This window comes from Gekko japonicus, unplaced genomic scaffold, assembly GCF_001447785.1.
Source record: "Gekko japonicus isolate JY-2015 unplaced genomic scaffold, Gekko_japonicus_V1.1 scaffold110, whole genome shotgun sequence".
Classification (NCBI taxonomy): Eukaryota; Metazoa; Chordata; class Lepidosauria; order Squamata; family Gekkonidae; genus Gekko; species Gekko japonicus.
Genome location: NW_015173675.1, coordinates 906663 through 925243, shown reverse-complemented (window position 1 = coordinate 925243; position 18581 = coordinate 906663). Strand labels below are relative to the sequence as shown.

Genomic DNA, 18581 nt, shown 5'->3' with positions numbered 1-18581 from the left:
GCCGGAGTCACATCTTTTCAGCACTCAAAAGAATTTTATTGACTTGGCCTGACTTTTTAAAACACAAATTGTACTCTGTCTTCCATTGAAATACTTTCTACCAATTTGTATGGAACAGAAGTGAAGCTATCTCTTGAATTCCTTTATACAAATTTACTTTTAGCTAGCTTTCAGTCAACTGCGTCAGAACGCAAGCATAATATTGTTAATTCAGATACTACCTGCTTCCAGTGGAATATGATGTACAATCTGGCACTTCACTAGTTTCTGATTTATGGAAATAACCTTTGAAATCATCCTGCTGTCAGTTTTATTTAAACATTTAGGTCTGAGTTACGTACAGAATGAAGTAGAGTGGTAGGGTAGGCACTTGTTGAGGTTTACATTTCTCTTCCCTATACGAAATCCTCTCTGCTGGCTAGTTTTTTGTTTGTATGGAGTTTGTGAAGGAACATCACCTGCCGTTCAGTGTCATACAGTCCATTCTATACCCTCATTGTCTGAGCAAGAGAGTCTTCTGTCCCAAAGAGGCAAATGTTTATTTCTTTCTCAAAATGAGTACTCCTCCTTCCAGTGGAAGATATATTCATGCTCAGGCAAAAACAGACTATGCAAGCATTTAGGTCAGAATAAAACTTGGAAGCAGAGTGTGGAAAAAGAAAGCTAATAAATGAGAACCCTACTAATTCTATTGGAAATAGTTTTACTAGTTCAGGGTTCTGTAATGTAGCACCCAGACACTTCCCCAGGTTCCATCCTGTACTTCAGGAAAGTAGGCAGAACCAGTGATTGGCTGCCTTTACACAAATAAAGGGACATTTAATTTGAATCCTCCCACCGTTCACTGGAAAAGGGATCCAGGACCCCATAAACAAGACCAGTGGATCAGCTGAGACAGTGGGGGCTAGGGTGTTGCAGGCCCCCCCTCCTTGTCTTCCATGTGTATTTTAATCTCTTCTCCCCCCATGAGTCACTGTCACACGTGTGTATATACATGCCCCTGCTTCAGAGTTCCAAAGGTACTCACAGCCTGAAAACCACGGGGGACATGGCTTATGCCTGCACAGGGTTTCAGTACCTAGCAATTTCCATTCAGCTCTACAATAAAAAATATATTTCTAGTGCCTGTTAATTTAAAATATTCTAATAAGTACAGAAGTCATGCATACAATGAAATACAAGTCAAAGAACAAACATGTTTTAATCAGAAGTACACAGCATGCAGCTGAAGATAATTCACAAACATGGCATCATTCAAGTCTCCTGCTCAAAAAGGCTATAGAATCTCTTGGACATTAATAAAAAGTAACCTTCACCTTTTACACCAATATATACAAATATACACAACTCAGACTTACAGAAGGCAGCAGTCAGATTGATTGACATTGTAAGATAGGAAAGAGGCCTCCAATTCTACAAGATTGCCACTGTTTTAAAAAAAATAGCAAGGAATTTTATAAAGTACAACTAGCCTTTACAGTGCATAAAGGAAAGAGACTAAATACTAACTCATCACATAAGCCCTGCTTTAGAAAAAAAGCAACTGGAGTTGTTTCATGAATCTTTCCTGTAGCAACTGTTTAGGGATTTGTCAGTGCAAAAGTGTCTTTAACTGTATTGTAACAGAGGCAAAACTATTTTGGAAATGCACAGCATCTACCCTTGTTTTATAATACATAATTGGCATAGGCACCATTAGGGTCATACCAGTGTTAAGACTGCCTGGAAGAATTCACCACTAAACTGAATTTCTTGCCAGTTCTCCACACAGGTATTCTTGATTGCTTTTACTAGTTCAAGAAACACTTTATAAAATTAAAAAATAGTATCCCTATGAATAAAACATCTAAGACACAAGAATGGTTGACCACTGTACAGGGTAATTCATTGAAGCAAAAAACACCACCCCACACATTCAAGTTTCACAAGTTTCGAGATGAAAGGCCTTTGGATTGGAAGCACAAAGACAACAGTCCAGGCTGAGAATTCTTGTAGCATAACATAGCCCCAAGATACAGTATGCTAGGATATACATTCTATTTGGTGCAACGTTCATTATATTGTGTCAAAATACTCAATTGCAGGAAAGTTTCATTACAAACTACTTTACTCCATCACAAACTCAAATCTTTGGGGGAGGAAAAAGTCCAAATGTAACACAGGTTCTCTTAACCACAACTGTGAAGAATTTAAACAAAACCAAACAGTTTAAAACAAAAAGTAACACTAAAAGGTTGTTTCCCCTTCAGCCTCACTTCACTCTGAAATTAATAGGGTATTCTGGTCTTTAAAGCAAGCAGAAAGCATGTGAGTATTAGGGCATATTTTAGCTCAGTATTCATGTTGGAAGAATCCCAAGTCACTCTTAAAGGAACTGCTGCCCCCGATGACCATCTCCCATGTTTGCTCTTCTCCTCTCATTACGATATGGCCTCCCTCTAGAACTGCGGTGACAGCGATAGCCTTCACCTCTGCTTCTGGTAGATGGCCCCTTCCATCCTTCTTCATTTCTTGGGTAATAGTATCCCCCCCTCCCAGGAGGGTAGCTCCATTCACTTCTGGGTCTTCTACCTCCTCCGTACGTTTGATTATAAAATTGCTTTGACCGGCCACTTCTCAGCAGATCAGAAACTTCACATTCGTCTTCAGAACTCTCTTCCCTTGGCCTTTGTACCTTACTTTCCCCCGGGCTGGTTGTTAGGTTGCTAGTTGCACCAGCTTTGTCTGTCTTTTCATTAGCGTTTGTTAGTGGCATCACTGGTGCCGACGTTGCTTGTCTCTTGCTATTCTCCATCTCTGTGGAAAGATTCTGCAGTACCGACTTTGTTTTTGTAGCAGACAGGGCAGCAGTACAAGTCTGCTTCTCCTTAGGCACCCCGGTTGAGTTTACACTGAGACCACCACATTCACCCTCTGCAGTAGTCACAGGGAAGGGAAGGTGCTGGATGCTGCTATCATCCTTGGACTTCTGAAGCGACTCAACACATGCTGGAGCTGGAGAAGGAGAACTGCACTCCTTAGGCAAGTACACAGCAGTTCGCGTGTCCTCAGGAGGCATAGCAACTGGTCTTGCCACAGAATTTTCAACATAGCCCTGAATGGGATACCCATACCAAAGGTGAGGGAAAATAGGTGCAACTGAAACAGGTCCCATGAATGGACTCTGCCCAAATGGAGGTTGTGGGAATACGCTTTTCTGTCCCAACGACTCGTCATATTCAGTGTGAAGTGTTTGTGTTGGATTCTCAGACTCTATACAGACCAGTCCTTGGTTTTCAGGCACTTGAGTAGTAGGTATGAAGAGGGGCAAAGATGGAGGCATGATTTCGGCATGTGGGCTCTGGCCATTCACTGTGACTTCATTCTGCATAGGAAAGTGGCCTTCCGCTTGTAAAGCTCCATTTCCATTCTGAGTCAAAGGTACTTCTGGCAGCCAAGGATTGTGAGAATACACTGGAACGGGCAACTTTGGGTACATTCTACAAGCTGTCAAGCAAGCCTGATGCAGAGGATACAAATAGGAGTGTGGGGCCCACATGGGACAGCTGTATGCCTGCAAACACAAATGAACTGTTATTACCCTTTGAACAGTATCTAACTCATACAGACACAGGAAGCTGGCTTATACCAAGTCAGAGCACTGGTCCATCTGGCTTGGTACTGTCCACTCTGACTGGCTTAACCCTAACCCCCTCCAGGATCTCCAGCAGAGACCTTTCCTGCTAACTAAGATCCCGGTTTTGTTTTTTGTAGACTGGAGGTGTCAGGGAACGTCTTCAGACAAACTGAACCAGAGACCTTCTTCAGACAAACTGTAGTTTACCACAAAACCACAGCCCCTCCTTTCTAATTAAATATGAATTTCATTTAACCAAGATCTAGTTTAAAAGTTTTTAATACAGAATGTTTTAATAGGAGAATACTGATTAGTAACCTCTAGCCAGCGTATGCTGTTATAAAGCACCTTCCCCCTACTATATTATGACTGAGCAGCACACAATTAACACTGCAGTCTTGTACAGTCTAAGGGACACGGGCTTAGGCAGGAGTAATACTGCATATTAGAGCCAACAAGTGGAGACCAGGATCTGGGAAACGCCATGTTCAAATCCCCACTCTGCCATGGATTGGCTAGTCACATGTTCTCAGCCTAACCTATTTACAGGGTGGTTGGGATGAAATGGAAGAGAACAATGTAAGCTGCTTTGGGTCCCCACTGAAGAAAAAAAAGGCAGCGTGTAAATGAAATTAAACAAATAAACAGGATTGTGCTGCCATGCTCAAGTGTGGCAAAATGGTCCCCACCAGTTGGCCTGCGTTTCTTTGAAGGGAGGATTCACCATTCTCATACACAGTGGCTAAACTCCTGGTCTAGTAAGTGTTTGGTAGACTCATACAGATCCACAGGGAAAGGGCTGCCCATACAAGGCCTACGGTGCTACCTCAGAAGACAATACACCCATCTACAGGGTAGGCTGTTGGAGGTACACAGTATACAACATTATCGATCTTCTAATAAAACACACCGAATTATTTCTAAACATAACCTGAAATCCAAGCTAACTGCCTTTCCAACTATTATGCCATATTGGAGGGGGGGTTTTGCCATCAAGCTGCTGCTGACTTATGGCGACTCTGCAGGGTTTTCAAGAACAAGACACGTTTAAGAGTTGGTTTGCCATGGCCTGCTTCTGCGTGGCAATGCCTGGTCTTCCTTGGTGGTCACCCATCCAAATACTAATGAGGGCTGACCCTTCTTAGCTTCTGAGATCTGACAAGATTGGGCTAGCCTGGGCTATCCAGGTCTCAGTGCATGCAACTGCTATTTAGTAATATTTCTTGAACTGTTCAAGCACTTTCAACACACAGGCCAAACATACTTGATATGTGCCAATTTCAAGACAGGACAGTGTCAACTTCTCTAAAATTAATATTTATAAACATTAAATCGTGTAATCTGTTGTCCTACAGCAAGTAGAAAATATAGATGTTACCTTCACACCAAGATTGAAGAAAAATCTGAGAACATTTTTATCTAAAAAAACAAAGAAAGAAAACGTTTTCAAATCCCAGTGTTCGCTACCACAATTTCACCATTTCAGGTTTTAAACACATTTCACTTAAAGAGCTGAATCTACTATAGAGAAGACATACTGTACTGGCTATATTGTTGCTTACACACACTTTTTAGGATGGACGCAGATCAGGGAAAAAGTAGTGTGTGAACAGATGAGAGCACGGTGAGGCAGAGGACAAGGAACTAGAGTCAGCAGCAACCTGTGTCAGCTATTTACACAGAATGTTTTTTCATTCCAGCACCTATATCAAAATATGACGCTATTGGCCGTGCATAAACAGCTTACCCATCCACTAGTAGGAACACGAGAGGAGAAGTTTAATGTTAAGCACTGGCTCCAGCTAGTTACTGCGCTAATTTTCTCTCTTAAACAAAAGCTACTATTTTTTACTAGAAGAAAAGATGGTGTTACAAGTACATTGGGTTGGAACCAGACTAACATTTTTACAGATGGCAAGAACAGAAGGGGGGGGAGACGCAGGAAAATAACTTTCCAGCGTGAGAGTCCTTGTACCTGTGAAAATATTATCCTGGATCCAAGCTATTATACTGAAAGACTGCACATTAATTCAAAAAGGTGCATTTTTCACCAATGTGCAAATACACTGAAAAGCCAAGTTCATTTAGTTAAAAGCAACTTTCATCAGTTTATATCTCTTACTAGGTACATATAGAGAGTAAGCAAATAATCAGATATTAGTTGTGTAACGTTCATCCTGTCTTCCTTCCATAGAACTCAAGGGAGCAAATGCACGGACACACACCAGGTGGTCTCCCATCTAGGCACTGGCCAGATCTAGACATGCTTTACTTCAAGCAAGACTAGCACCTCCTGTGCTTTAGACCATGTATGCAATTGGATGAGAGCCCCTCAGACTCCCATGAGTTTTCCCAGTTAAGAGAAAGTCTATTGAAGATGAACAAAGGTGTCATTCTAAACACATTCTTTAGGGAGTAAAGATGACTGAACACAATCGATTTTACTTCTGAATAAACAGACACAGGTGGCTGTGCTACTAGTCTTCATATGGACATAAGGATTTATTCTGGCATAAAAAAGAGAAATTAGATTATTGAATGAAGTACAGGCTTCATTCAGAAATTACAAATAAACCTGTTTGTGTACAGTGGGCCCAAACTTGGCTTGTTCCCAAGGTAACTTTCCCCCCACCTCACCCCCTTAGCACAGACACAATGCAAGTAAGCTCTCCCTGGTTTCCAATTTGCCACAATACCCAAATACAGCCACCTAGGCAAATTTCTCCTCTCCAGTAAATGGATTCTAAACTCTACTCTAAAAGGCACCCATGTTCAGATGTCAAGGCAAACTGCTTGAACATTTCCAAAGGCAAAACATGTTAAATTGTACCCTGCACACAAAGGAAGCACACAAGTATGGCAACAAGCAGCATTCATGAACACAGCTTCATGATGTCTGAACAAAGCCACAGAAGGTCTGCAACAGGATCACATTTATAAGCACTCTACAACAGGTTATGTTCACTGCTGGTTTTCAGAGCCATTTAATACATTTCCCTCCCCCTCTGCTTAGATGTCAACAAAGATAATGTTTCGCTTGAGCCATGAAGTAAAACTTCTCTTACCATTTGGAAGATCCTCCCCTCTGCTGCAAAAGGAATAAGGAGGGGTCATGACTCGCTCCCCCTTTTCATTAAGGGGGAATCCGGGGTACAGTGGATCCTGGTATGGATTCAGTGTTTGAGACATTGGCATTAGAGACTGGCTAACAGCTTGGAGCGGTACTGGAATGCTGGCAACTGGACTAGATGTCGTCTGGGTGAGAGGGGAATCTAGACCAGTGGCTGAAGATGGCATTACTGATGGCCCAGATATTTGGGGTGGAACACCTAAGATAAAAAGGGGTAAACAACATTCACTAAACCTGGGGATGTTAAAGATATACAATCAAAGGGGAAAAGGGAGAAAATGGAACATTATGATTAAAAGTACTATTTAAGATATGAATTATGGGATTACTCTAATACAGAAACCACCAACCTTTCTTTAATGAGTTATTTCAGAGTAATGAGAACAATCCCCCACTGCCACCCCCAGAACACATTTCCAAGTTTTGATCAATCCTCAAAACAGAACATGGAATAGGAAGAACACCAGAAATTCAGCTACAGCTAAACAGCACAGAGAAAAACCCATTTTTTTTAAAAAAAGGTTCAAACAGATTTTTCCCCCCTGGGTTTTGAAAGAAATGCATAAGCTATCAGTGGCTCACAAGCTCAAACGGAGATCCCTGCTCTAATTGTGGAAGCTGCGGTTCCCAAACTTGTGACCAATGCCACACACTTCCTCAGGGCCCAAACATTTGGTCTAACTAGCCACAAGTGACCCTAGCCCAAGTAATTCCCCAAGAGCTTCTCCGAGTGCAATGCCCCACACTTTCTTCTTACAGTGAGGAGGACCACCCACCAAGGCTGCTGTGAACCACCTTCTAGGGTCCTCAACCTTTATGTATCAGGATCACCTCATAAAGGCCCATGAGGTCAGGCCACAAGGGCACATTCACTCCACTGGCCATTTCCAACCTTCCAAAGAAGCTTCTCCTCAGTGAGGACACAAAGCAGCTTTACATCTTCTCCTCTCCTCCATTTTATCCTCACAACAACCCTGTGAGGTAGGTCAGGTTGAGTGTGTGACTGGCCCAAGGTGAGCTTCCATGGCATGAGTGGGGATTTAAACCTGGATCTTTCAGATACTAGTCCAACACTCTTAACCCTGGCTCTCACCATGGAGGAAGGGTGATATAAAATAAGCATAAAATGCCACATCTGACTAAATGCTGAGCACTACTGAGGATCAGACACCCACAAAATGACCTAGGATCAAATGAGTAAAGAGACCTCAAAATAAACCTGCAAGATGAGGGAAAACCTGAAGAAAGAGCAGCATCTTGAGAATCCAAGAACAATGAAAGTGCAAACATTCTAAGAACTGTGGCATCAACACTTGAGTTGGTTTGGCAGCCATGGAAATATTTTGCTGATTGACCACCACCATCCCTAATCTACTTTATTTCCAACTCTTCCATCTCTTGGGAGACCCTCAAAAACAATCACAGAAATGAAAAAGAGGCAGATAAGAGTCTGGAGAGAGAGGAGGGGAAAGAGGAAAAGGAAGAACACCACAACCATGAAGTTCACAGAACTGAGCAACTGAAATTAATTGAATCTGTGTCCTCTTGGGGTGTTCAGAGACAGGAGGGGGGGGTTGTATTTACTCTCCTTTGGGCCACACTAGCAGCTACTGCCTGTCCTGACTTTTGCAGTGTCACTATGCCCGACTCAAGGCTCAGTCTGGAGACTGGAACACCTACTTTGAACATGTGATGTATAATACAGAGTTTCTCAAATGGGAGTCCAGAAGCCGTGAGGGGAGGTGCCACCAATACCTTTGCAAGGACAAAGGGTGAGCCCTTCTAATGCTCTGGCTTATACAAAAATTAAGCACTCTTGGTTTTCTAAAAATGGGAGCAGAGACTGTCTGTCTTAGGGGAAGGGGTCAGAACTGTCTTCCCCCTTTCAGGGCAAGAGCTCATACAGCCACCTCTTAAAGTTGTCTGGTTCCCATTTAATCCCAAAGTGCCAGCCAGAAAAGGTTCTGAATGGTTGGCTGGGTTCCAGTAGCTGAGTCTGGGAGCTGAGAATATGAGCACAAGCTATAGGAAGTAACAGGGCAAAAACTGATGACAAAACCAGATGGCATCTGGTTCCCTCGATGTCTATCAGACCAAACTTTGAGGAAACCACAATAGCAAATGCACTTCCTATGAAGCCCCCCCAGCTTCAACCTGGTCTGCAACAGCTGGTCCAAAGTATACTTTGCACTGTACTATCAGTTACTTTTAAACCCAGATCTCTGGAAGCAATTCTAAACATGATGCAAGATTATTACTCCTCATTTTCCTATTGGGATGGTATTTGTTCTCCAACCTGTTGGCCCATAGGTTGGTGGCACACTTGGCCAAGCTGGCACAATGGCTGGTACAGAAGGCACTGCAGGAGGCAAATGCATCTCAGGAAAAACCGGAGATGGAGTGTGGCTGACACCTGATGAGAGTTCTGGCAACGTCTGCAAAACAGCAAAGAAAGATTATACCCCGTGACATTCAGTATTTTCAAAATTAAATGTTCACTTAGAAGCAGGATTCTCTGACACTCTCTTCCTGATATAGGAATGTCAGTCTTTAAATCATGATATCCATTCTGATGAAGAGCTTATCCGGCTCAGGTTGTGTCGATTCTAATTCGGCGGGCTCATGCAAAGATCCTTCCAACGAGCTTTTAACTATTAAGTCCACGTCAATGAGGGCTAGCCCAAGGGTTTTTGGCACTCTAGGCAAATCGACATGGGATGGCCCAGGCTAGCCTGATCTTGTCACATTTCAGAAGCTAAACAGAATCCACAAAAAAAAGGACCGCAACAATTTTGGCATGTATTTCTTACTTGTTCAACTGATGGGGATTGTGCATCTCCCTGACTTGAAGGCGGTGATACTGCTGGATCAGAGGCATCTTCCCTGTTGTTCTAGAGGTTAGAAAGGAGACAATCAGAGCTGCTTCCTGAGTTATCATTCTTGCAGAACAGAAAAGTTTGGGAAGTACCTGACACCTCTTAACATTTACTTCAGGCATTTCTGTCTCAAGCTTCATATCTAGAGGTCTTTGCATCGGATTTGAGTCTGCAATAGCAAAATAAAGCACAATTAAGAAAAGACTCCGGAAAATCTGTCAGCTCAAGTCTAATACCACAATTTTTCATTTAGACTGCTTCTCAGCTGCTTTTCTGGAGACTGCCCTGATATTTTACACTCTTAGCACAATTTAATCCTACCTTTTCCTAAGGAGCTCAAAGTGGCTTACAGCCCCCCCCCCCATGTCCTTCTCACAATAAACCCAACACTAAGACTGGCCCATGGTCACCCAATGATGTTCAGTGCATTCGCATTTCGTTCTTGCATTTTTAAAATTTATATCCCCCTTTTCTCCCCAGCTGAGACTCAAAGTGGCTTAGAAAATCATTCTCCCCTCCTAACATTCTCTCACAACAGCCCAGTGAGGTAGGTCAGGCTCAGAGTATGTAATGGGCCAAAAGTCAACCAGTGAGCTTCCATGGTAGAAGTTGGGATTCAAACCCAGGTCTCCAAGGATCCTAGTCCAACACTCTATCCACTATGCCACACTAGCTCTCCATGATCTGAGCGGAAACTTGAGCCCAGACCTCTCCAACTGTACTATGACACTACACTACATTAGCTCTTCGCCCAAATGTTCTAAGATTGCATAGCTTCACTGTTTTGCGAAGTACAGAAGGCCGCAAACTTAGAACATTACTTTTTATATACCAAAGGGAGGAGGTGAGAAAGGCCAGGTCTGATACCTTTTTCTTCTTTTGCTCCCACTTCGTCTCTTCTCTCCTCTTCTTCTTTCAGATGGTTGGCTGTTCTCGCCTTAGGAACCAAAGGTTTCCTCCGTCCACAGTTACCAGTGGTCTGAGTGGATACCTGAGACACTGATGAATTCTGAAAGAATTGAGGATTTTTGTTAAATTGAAAATTGACGTGGCCAGCATTTTACATGAAACCGCAGTCATTAAAGTACCACCACCTGAAATGGTTTAGGATCCAGCACGGGAGCCCTTTTCGGATCAGGCTGCTGCTGCTATCAGTTGTCATGGCTTGAACACATGCCAATCCTCCAGAGAAATTTTAAAGAAAGAGAAAGAGCTCTCTTTTATGCTTGTTCAGGATTCATCCCACTGAATCCTATGGGCTTCCTAGTAGCCTTAAGTACCAATTCTATTTCCACTTAGAGCACAGATTAATATCCAAACCAAGCTTTGGTTTCTGACCCATGTGCAGTGTGATTTCCTGCTGTAAGGCCTTAACAGATCTTTTATTACTAAGAATAAATATACAACATCAGTCACACAGTTTCCAAAACAAAAGAAAAAGCCACCTCACCCCCAAGCAGCATCTCCCAGCCAAGCTTTGTTTCAGAAACAAAGCCAAAATATGTCACGTTTCTATACACCGGATACTCTCAAAAACACAAAATTACAACTTTTTTTCTTGATGTATAATTTATAAGTTTAGCACAGAATTCTACACCATTAACATTGTTTACACTGTACAAAACTGTCCTTTAATTATACAGATAGGCTGCAGTGAAGTGGGTGTTGACTTTATTGGCAGGGGGAAAAAATGATGTGTTCCAAAAAGCGTTCTCTGTTAAACAGACGTACAGAAAGAGCAGGAAAGGCTTCTTCATCCTGCAGCTGAAGCTCATAAGGGGAACACATTTCTTCTACAGACTGCTTGTCTTTGCATTCCTCTGGAGAAAGGCCAAAATTGGCGTAGTCAAAATCATTCATTCTTTCATGGTCCACCTTTCTATAAAGAAAAACAGTTTTTAGCTACTGAAACTGAAAATCACTTTTAACTAACTTGAGTTATAATTTCCCCCCACAAAACCCCCTGTAATTTAAGTTTTTCATAGATTTAACACTTTGACCCCTTGACCAGCTATGTTCAGACTTTCGCTAAAACTAAGGGGTATTACCCAGTACTAAAGGGTAGCCCACAAGCTACCTCTACAATTAATAAATTCCTAACATTTAATCCAAATAAAGAAAGCTTTCTAGTACACACCTCCGATATTTAAAATACTAATGATAATTTAAAAGGCACAACCCACAACCTGTGAAGAGCTGTCCCTGAAGCGACACTCTGGATTCACCTTGCAACCTGTGATGGATTTCTGCTTAGAGATTTATGCTCAGGAGAGGTTTTCTGAGAATACAGCCCAGGGCAAGATGTGTGATGCTCCCTGACTCCTTGCAGTCGAGGAGGCCGTGCCGAGGGAGCTTTTATCGGCTTGCTTGGATTCTTTGACCCTCGGTGATCTGAATCTGTAACACGCATTTCTCTCAATTCAGCACAGGCAGGTTTAGGACTGAGGGGGTTAACAACTAAAGGGGACATGCCAAAGGCTTATAAAACTGTGCATGGAATGGTGAAAACAGCAAGAGATAATTTTTCTCCCACTCCCCATAATGCTAGAACCTCGTGGACATCCAGTGAAGTTGACAGGCATCAGATTCAAAACAAACAAAAGGAAATATTTTACTCAACAAATGGTGACACGGTGGAATTCAATCCCAGCGGTATAGCAACGGCCACAAGCATAGCGGCCTTTAAAGAGGGTTAGAGAGGATAAGAGGAACCTCCACATACAAAGGCAGCAAACCTCTGAATACCAGTGCTAGGAGGCATCATCAGGGGAAAGCCTTGGCCTCTATGCCTGTTTGTTGGCCCTCCAAGGGAACTGGTGGGCTACTGGGTGAAACATGATGCTTGACTAGGTGGACTACTGAACTGATCCAGCAGGGCTCTTCTTATGTTGTTCTGCTTGGCATTAAGTAGACACAATTTTAAAAAGGAGAAGAAATCCTACCCGTCTGAACGATTTGCCCATGCACTGAAGTGGGCCTTTTCATCTTCTTCCCTGACACAGTGCTCCAGGTTTCCACAGGAGAAGGTTGTGGGAGTGGCTTAAGGTTCTTTAGCAGAACAGAATGCCTGTAATGAAGACAGCATCAAAAAATCCACCAAAGCTCCAAGTCACAATTAGCATGTCATAAGAACTGCATAAGTTACCAGTCTTGGTCCAGTGGATATCTACCACCATAATAGCAATTATGTTTTTATAGCATTCAGTAATGTAAATCTGTGAGCTCACACATCAAACAAATCCTCTCCTCATTGCATACAAAAATACCAGCAGCCATGAATTTTAAAATCAACAGTTCTCCAGCTTATAATGTTAAAGCACCTTTAAAATTCTAGCTAAGTGCTGCAAAACCTTGGAGCACTTCAGAGATCTATTAGTTCCTCTCTTTCCTTTCAAAGACCAGTTCCAGCTAGCCAGCCATAAGATGACAGAGACAGCTAAGCTGCATTTTAGCAGAGCTATTACAAAATCACTGCAAGTATAACAACTCCAATACCTTGAACAAGAAATGTAAACACACACAAACACACAAATTAGAGGCATACCATCCTAGCAGACAGAGAGTCCTAATATCGTCACGTACACTTTTTCTCAGAATAAAAAATTAGGAGCCAAAAAGTCTAAGGTTATTTCAAATACAATGCCTGGCTCCTTTGCAAGTACCTGCCTTTCTAGCATCACCATTTACCAGCTTTACCCTCAAACTCAGCTCTGGGCCATTTCAAGCAGTCATATTTCTTTGAAGTAGGCAATAAAGTTTAACTCCCCCCACACAAGACAACAGTTCATCCTCCTCCGGCCCTATGGCTGCCAAGACAGAACATCGTTCCTTTCAACAATAATGAAGAGTTTCTAGTATTAACTGCACACAACCCATAGTGTATTACAATTTCTCAGCAACTGCTGGTTTGCATATAAATGATGTCTCTGCAGCAGATTCCCTGAGCACTGATGTAACTGCACCAATGTTTCTCCCCCAGTACATTTTCATACTTTCAGTTAAAAACCACACACATATAAACACACTTGATTGTCATAGTAACATAGCAGCAGTTGGTGGCTTGCTTCCAAGAGTTTCACAAAGAATGAAAGGTAAATACTATCTAAAGCTAGCCTGGAGTATTCCTTAGCTCCTCTTGATGGAACCCTAGCAAAACACAAAGCCTGCCAAACACCCGTACCTTTCACAGCATTCTGTGCAAGAAGATTAGCACTGGCTAAGATGTGAGCCACAAATTAGTTTTTAAAAAACAACAACACTATGTCAGCATATATGCAACTTTGACTGCATGAAAATATTTCTATAGCTAACTCTGAACATTCACATACTTGGCACCAAGCTCTTCCACAAAGACAACCACTGGTCCGTTTGCAGACTGGACTTCTTGAATATGAGCATTATAGAACTTTCCACTGTGGTCTAAACGCACCTGTGGAGAAAGAAAGAGCAAGTACACATTTAAATGGGAGTCCTCTACAGTGAAGAAGAAGAGAAGAAATTGGATTTATATCCCGCCCTTCACTACCTAAAGGAGTCTCAGAGCGGTTTACAAACTCCTTTCCCTTCCCCTCCCTGCAACAGACACCCTGTGAGGTAGGTGGGGCTGAGAGAGCTCTGACAGAAAGTGCTCTTTTTTCGAGAACAGCTGTGCCAGAACTATGGCTTGCCCAAGGTCATCCAGCAGGTGCAACTGGAGGAGTCGGGAATCAAACCCAGTTCTCCCAGAATAGAGTCCACACATTTAACCACTACACCAAACTGGCTCTGTGATATCCCTATATGACCTCCCGTCCTCATGTTGCTCCCTGGGAACCATGGGGGAATATATTCCCATCTATCAAGAAGCCAAAACCAGCTTTACATTAATTCCCAACTTCCCTCTCAGGTCTATCTGCGTGCTTAGTGCCCAACACATCACACGTATGATGGAAAAGGGTAAATACTGCCAGTTCAGTTAATCCAGATGCAAAGGACAGGCAGTGTTGCAGAACAACTAGGACCTCCAAATCCAATCCCACCAGCCACATCAAGGGCCATCCCTTTCCTCCTACCAATGTTCAGAAATGCTAACAGGGGGAAAAATACAGTGGAACAGCAATATTTAAAATAATTAAGCTTTTATTGTAGCTCATGTTTATCAAGTGTGGCGAAGCATAACCCTCCCCAAACAGCATTTCTTATGTGACTCAAACTTCTAATTTCTATGGAAATAAATTCCAGAGGGGTAGCCATGTTCAGTCTGTTGCAAGACAATCCAACAGAAGACCAGTGGCACCTGAAAGACCAACAAAATTTATTGTGGCATAAATTGCAGCAAGTCAGAGCTCACTTCATCAGACACATGCGTAGGAGATAAATCCCTACTTAATGTTACAAGCAACAAAACGATGGAAGTGGACAATGTTACAAAAAAGAGGCCAGAACCACTGATCAAAGAGAATTTGCACCATTCAGAGTGGGTAAGGTCCACTCCCAACTATGTCAAGCTGTATTTTGTACACCAACGTTTGCTGCGGGATGGAGGACCACATGCATAATTTCAGTTGAACCACCACCCTGCTTTTAACAAATTATTCTAGCTATTCCCAAAAGCTACGAGTGAATTCCAGCATCTAAGTTTCTGTGAACAAACCTTGCGGGTAAAGCATTCAGGGATGCTCACCTACACCCTGCTCCAGAAAGCTGGAGAGAAAGAGTGAGGCAGAATCAGAGAGCCAGGAGCAGTAAGAAGAGAGGAAAGATGAAGTAGGAATAGGACTGCCACCTTTTCTTTCTGGAAAGACTCTTCGATTTGAGCATGTTCTCCAACCACCACCACATCTTCATGCCCCTACCGATCTTCTGCCTGTTTGTGTCTACTGTTAAAGGCACAAAGCTTGGTATCCAGAAAAAGGTGGCAACCCTAAGTTAAAGAGTGTGGCAGCGTGGGTGAGAGAAGAGAGGCAAAGTAGGAAGTGGAATGACAACTTGCTCAATAGCACCTACTTTACATTTATCTCCAACTGAATACTGCATGCCAGCAGCAATAGAAAAATCTCGCTTTTGCTGATCTGCAAGCACAAATAAAATGTGTGATATACTATTTGGCAGATGCAAGAAAAATGCTTCATTCCCACCCCCCACCCTCCACCAGGGTTCTACGCTCAAATGCTAGACTTTACCTCGTTTTGATCGTTGCCAGTTGGCATATTCAATGTTGTGGTAAACTGCTGGATTGAGCAACTGAAGAACTTTTGCAGACAAGGTGATGGAAGCGCATCTTTCATTTTTGGGACCCTGTTGTGCAGGAAGAAGAATAACCAGAGCAATAGGTTACCAACAATACTGCATGAACAAATTAAACAGGATTGTGAAGATGTGGACGCATTGCCTGCTTTATCAGTTTTTAAATTAACACTGCACAATGAAAGTATCTGCATATAACTCTTATGACAGTCCAAAGCAACAGCCTCATGTACTTATTTTGTTCCATCTCTGGTGTGCACAGCAAGCATGCCAACTAAACAGAACACAATGAATCACTGCTTAGCAACCAAAATTATTTATTTGCCTTTTCTGACTACGTTTAATGGCTTGACTAATGGAGCAAGCAAACCATTTTCTTCTCAAAAGGTATATAAAACAGTGAGAGAAAATCAGGCAAAACTTACATCCCATCAAAAATCTTACATTCAGTAGGATGCAAGTAACTTCTGGTTCACACCTGAAGCTTTAAGCGCTTCTTGATAACTATGCTAACAGCCTTCCAGGCAAGAGACAGATATAGAGAATGTAGCACTATTAAAGCCAAATACCTTCTTACTCACCAGAGACTTCAATCCATTCACATCAGGGATTGCTGCCATTTCACTTCTGTACAGTACAGAAGAAATTTTTGAGACAAACAGGGTCACTGTTCTGGCACTCTCAAGTTATCGCTCTCCATTCTAACCATACAATGATCAATAAATGCAAGTCTTCCCATTGGATTGTTTCCTTTTAAACTGACTTATTGACTCCCCTTGAAACTCAAAAATCAAGGGGAGTCATTAAATTGATTTAAAAAGAAACAATCCAATGGAAGTTCTTGCATTTAAGACAAACAGACATGCCAACTTCAACAGAACTCAGGTATCTACCATCCCAATCAAGATGGTTTGACTGAGCTGGAGATCGAGGTCAGGTTGTTAAAACCTATCAACCACCACCAATACCCAAATTCATTTGTCTGATTTCCAGCTGCGCTAGTTTACCCATTCTGTTAATATCTGAAATTATACATAAGATCCCAAGAAACTGAGAAGTTTAGAGGCATCATTATAAGTCAATTTAAAAGTAAAAAAGTTTTAAAACAAAAAATAACAAAAACATTCCACACATCAAGCACTGAACAGGACTTCCCCAGTCCTCCCCAACTGTGAAGCCCAGTGACCAATATTAGTTGTCCAATGAACTATGAAGATGTCTTTCAGCCAACTTCTTTCTTCACAAAAGGAGGGCAATGACAGTATATAAACAAAGCTAGGCTACTGTCCTTTTGCACCTATCTACCTTAACTAAAAACAAGGATGGAAAAGTTACAGGAAATCCTTCAACTCCTTAGCAAGACATTCTTTTCCAAATGAAGACTTACAGGAGAGGATGTATCAGAGGAAGTGTGCATGCACACAAATCCTCATACCTTGAATAAAATTTAGTTGGTCTTAAAGGTGCCACTGGACTCAAACTTTTCTCTACCCAGAACTGCTTTTGGTAGCAATTGATATATTCCTGCTCTACAGGGGAAAGTCTTTAATGTTGTAAAATACGGATGTACAGTAATTTCAAAAAAGCAAAACATATAATTTCCTCACATTAAAAAGCTTCCATTCTCATTCTGGGTTAATAACCACAAATCCCTGACAAGTCCCTTTTGCAGTTTAAATTTGCAGACTTACTCTATGTTTTCATCCTCTGAATCAGACTCTTCACAGCTCCCACTGCCATCCTTGGTCACAGCAGGAGGGATGAGCTCTTCTAATGTTTTACCCACATCAATACCAAACACTTTCTCATACAGCAATTCATACAGCATAGCTAGTGGGGATAAAAACAAAGAAGATCTATTCATTACCTATATTCGAGTGACCTATCCAGACTCTATAAGCTGAACATGTGAAATAGCAGGTCATGTGACAGGAAGACAGGAGGCACAGGAATGATCTCAACAGTGTCACAGATAGGACCATGGGCAGCAGACTGTGTGTCGGAGACGAGAAATATCAGCTGAGAAGAGCACCACAAGATATAACCTATTTATTTATATATTAAATTTGTTAATCGCCCAATCCATGGGCAATGTACATCATTCATAAAAACATCAAGATAAAACAATGAAACATTAATAAGATATGGTATATATTAACTTATCCCATCACAGTGCTGACTGCTTCGTGGGCAGGGGGGGAAGAGGGTAAAACAGATATGGAAAGCAGCTGAGGCAGAAAGGGTGCCAGCTATGATGAAAACCATTGCTGTCCTCAACCAAAACCATAGTGAGGTACAAGGCAAGGAGGAATCTTCTTCATCGTTAACTCACCTGTTGCTCCTTTCAGCAAACATGCAAAGAGTAAGAGGAGGCATGGCAGCCTCTCTCCCCCTATGCATGCACTCCAGCAGCAAAAGAAATAGGGCACCTTTATAGGGAATCACAAATCAGCAGGTGAGATTCTTCCACCCACCTTAGGGTCCTGACCCATGGGGTGCAGCGCTACGTAGTCTTATTTTTTTTAAAAAAAAGCCTAAGATTTGTAATTCAGTGAGAAACTAGAGAAGATAAATCTAGACAGCAAAGATTGCTTTTCAAAAGTACTAAACACCTGAGGTGCTTCATGCACCTTTGCAGTGGGTGTTAAATTATCAGCAAAAGAAACGAGAGTTCTACTCCAGGTACAACAAATAAAGAAACACAACCAACATTTGTACGGCATTTGGCATAAGC

The 18581-nt window shown here is 42.1% G+C and overlaps 1 protein-coding gene across 1 annotated transcript in view; it reads right to left on the bottom strand.

Moving 5' to 3' along the window:
• Positions 1 to 1299: 1299 nt before the first annotated feature.
• Positions 1300 to 18581, bottom strand: part of OTUD4 (OTU deubiquitinase 4) — a 28285-nt gene continuing 11003 nt past the window's right edge. Inside the window, exons 7-21 of the mRNA XM_015422921.1 lie at positions 17539 to 17677; positions 16429 to 16474; positions 15784 to 15898; positions 15608 to 15672; positions 13951 to 14051; positions 12565 to 12689; positions 11848 to 12019; positions 11354 to 11501; positions 10490 to 10631; positions 9736 to 9791; positions 9557 to 9637; positions 9043 to 9181; positions 6682 to 6945; positions 4995 to 5035; positions 1300 to 3553 (exon numbers count right to left, since the gene is read on the bottom strand). Coding sequence (XP_015278407.1) covers positions 2366 to 3553; positions 4995 to 5035; positions 6682 to 6945; positions 9043 to 9181; positions 9557 to 9637; positions 9736 to 9791; positions 10490 to 10631; positions 11354 to 11501; positions 11848 to 12019; positions 12565 to 12689; positions 13951 to 14051; positions 15608 to 15672; positions 15784 to 15898; positions 16429 to 16474; positions 17539 to 17677 — 2822 coding nt within the window. The 3' untranslated portion in view covers positions 1300 to 2365. The remainder of the gene's footprint in view (positions 3554 to 4994; positions 5036 to 6681; positions 6946 to 9042; positions 9182 to 9556; positions 9638 to 9735; positions 9792 to 10489; positions 10632 to 11353; positions 11502 to 11847; positions 12020 to 12564; positions 12690 to 13950; positions 14052 to 15607; positions 15673 to 15783; positions 15899 to 16428; positions 16475 to 17538; positions 17678 to 18581) is intronic.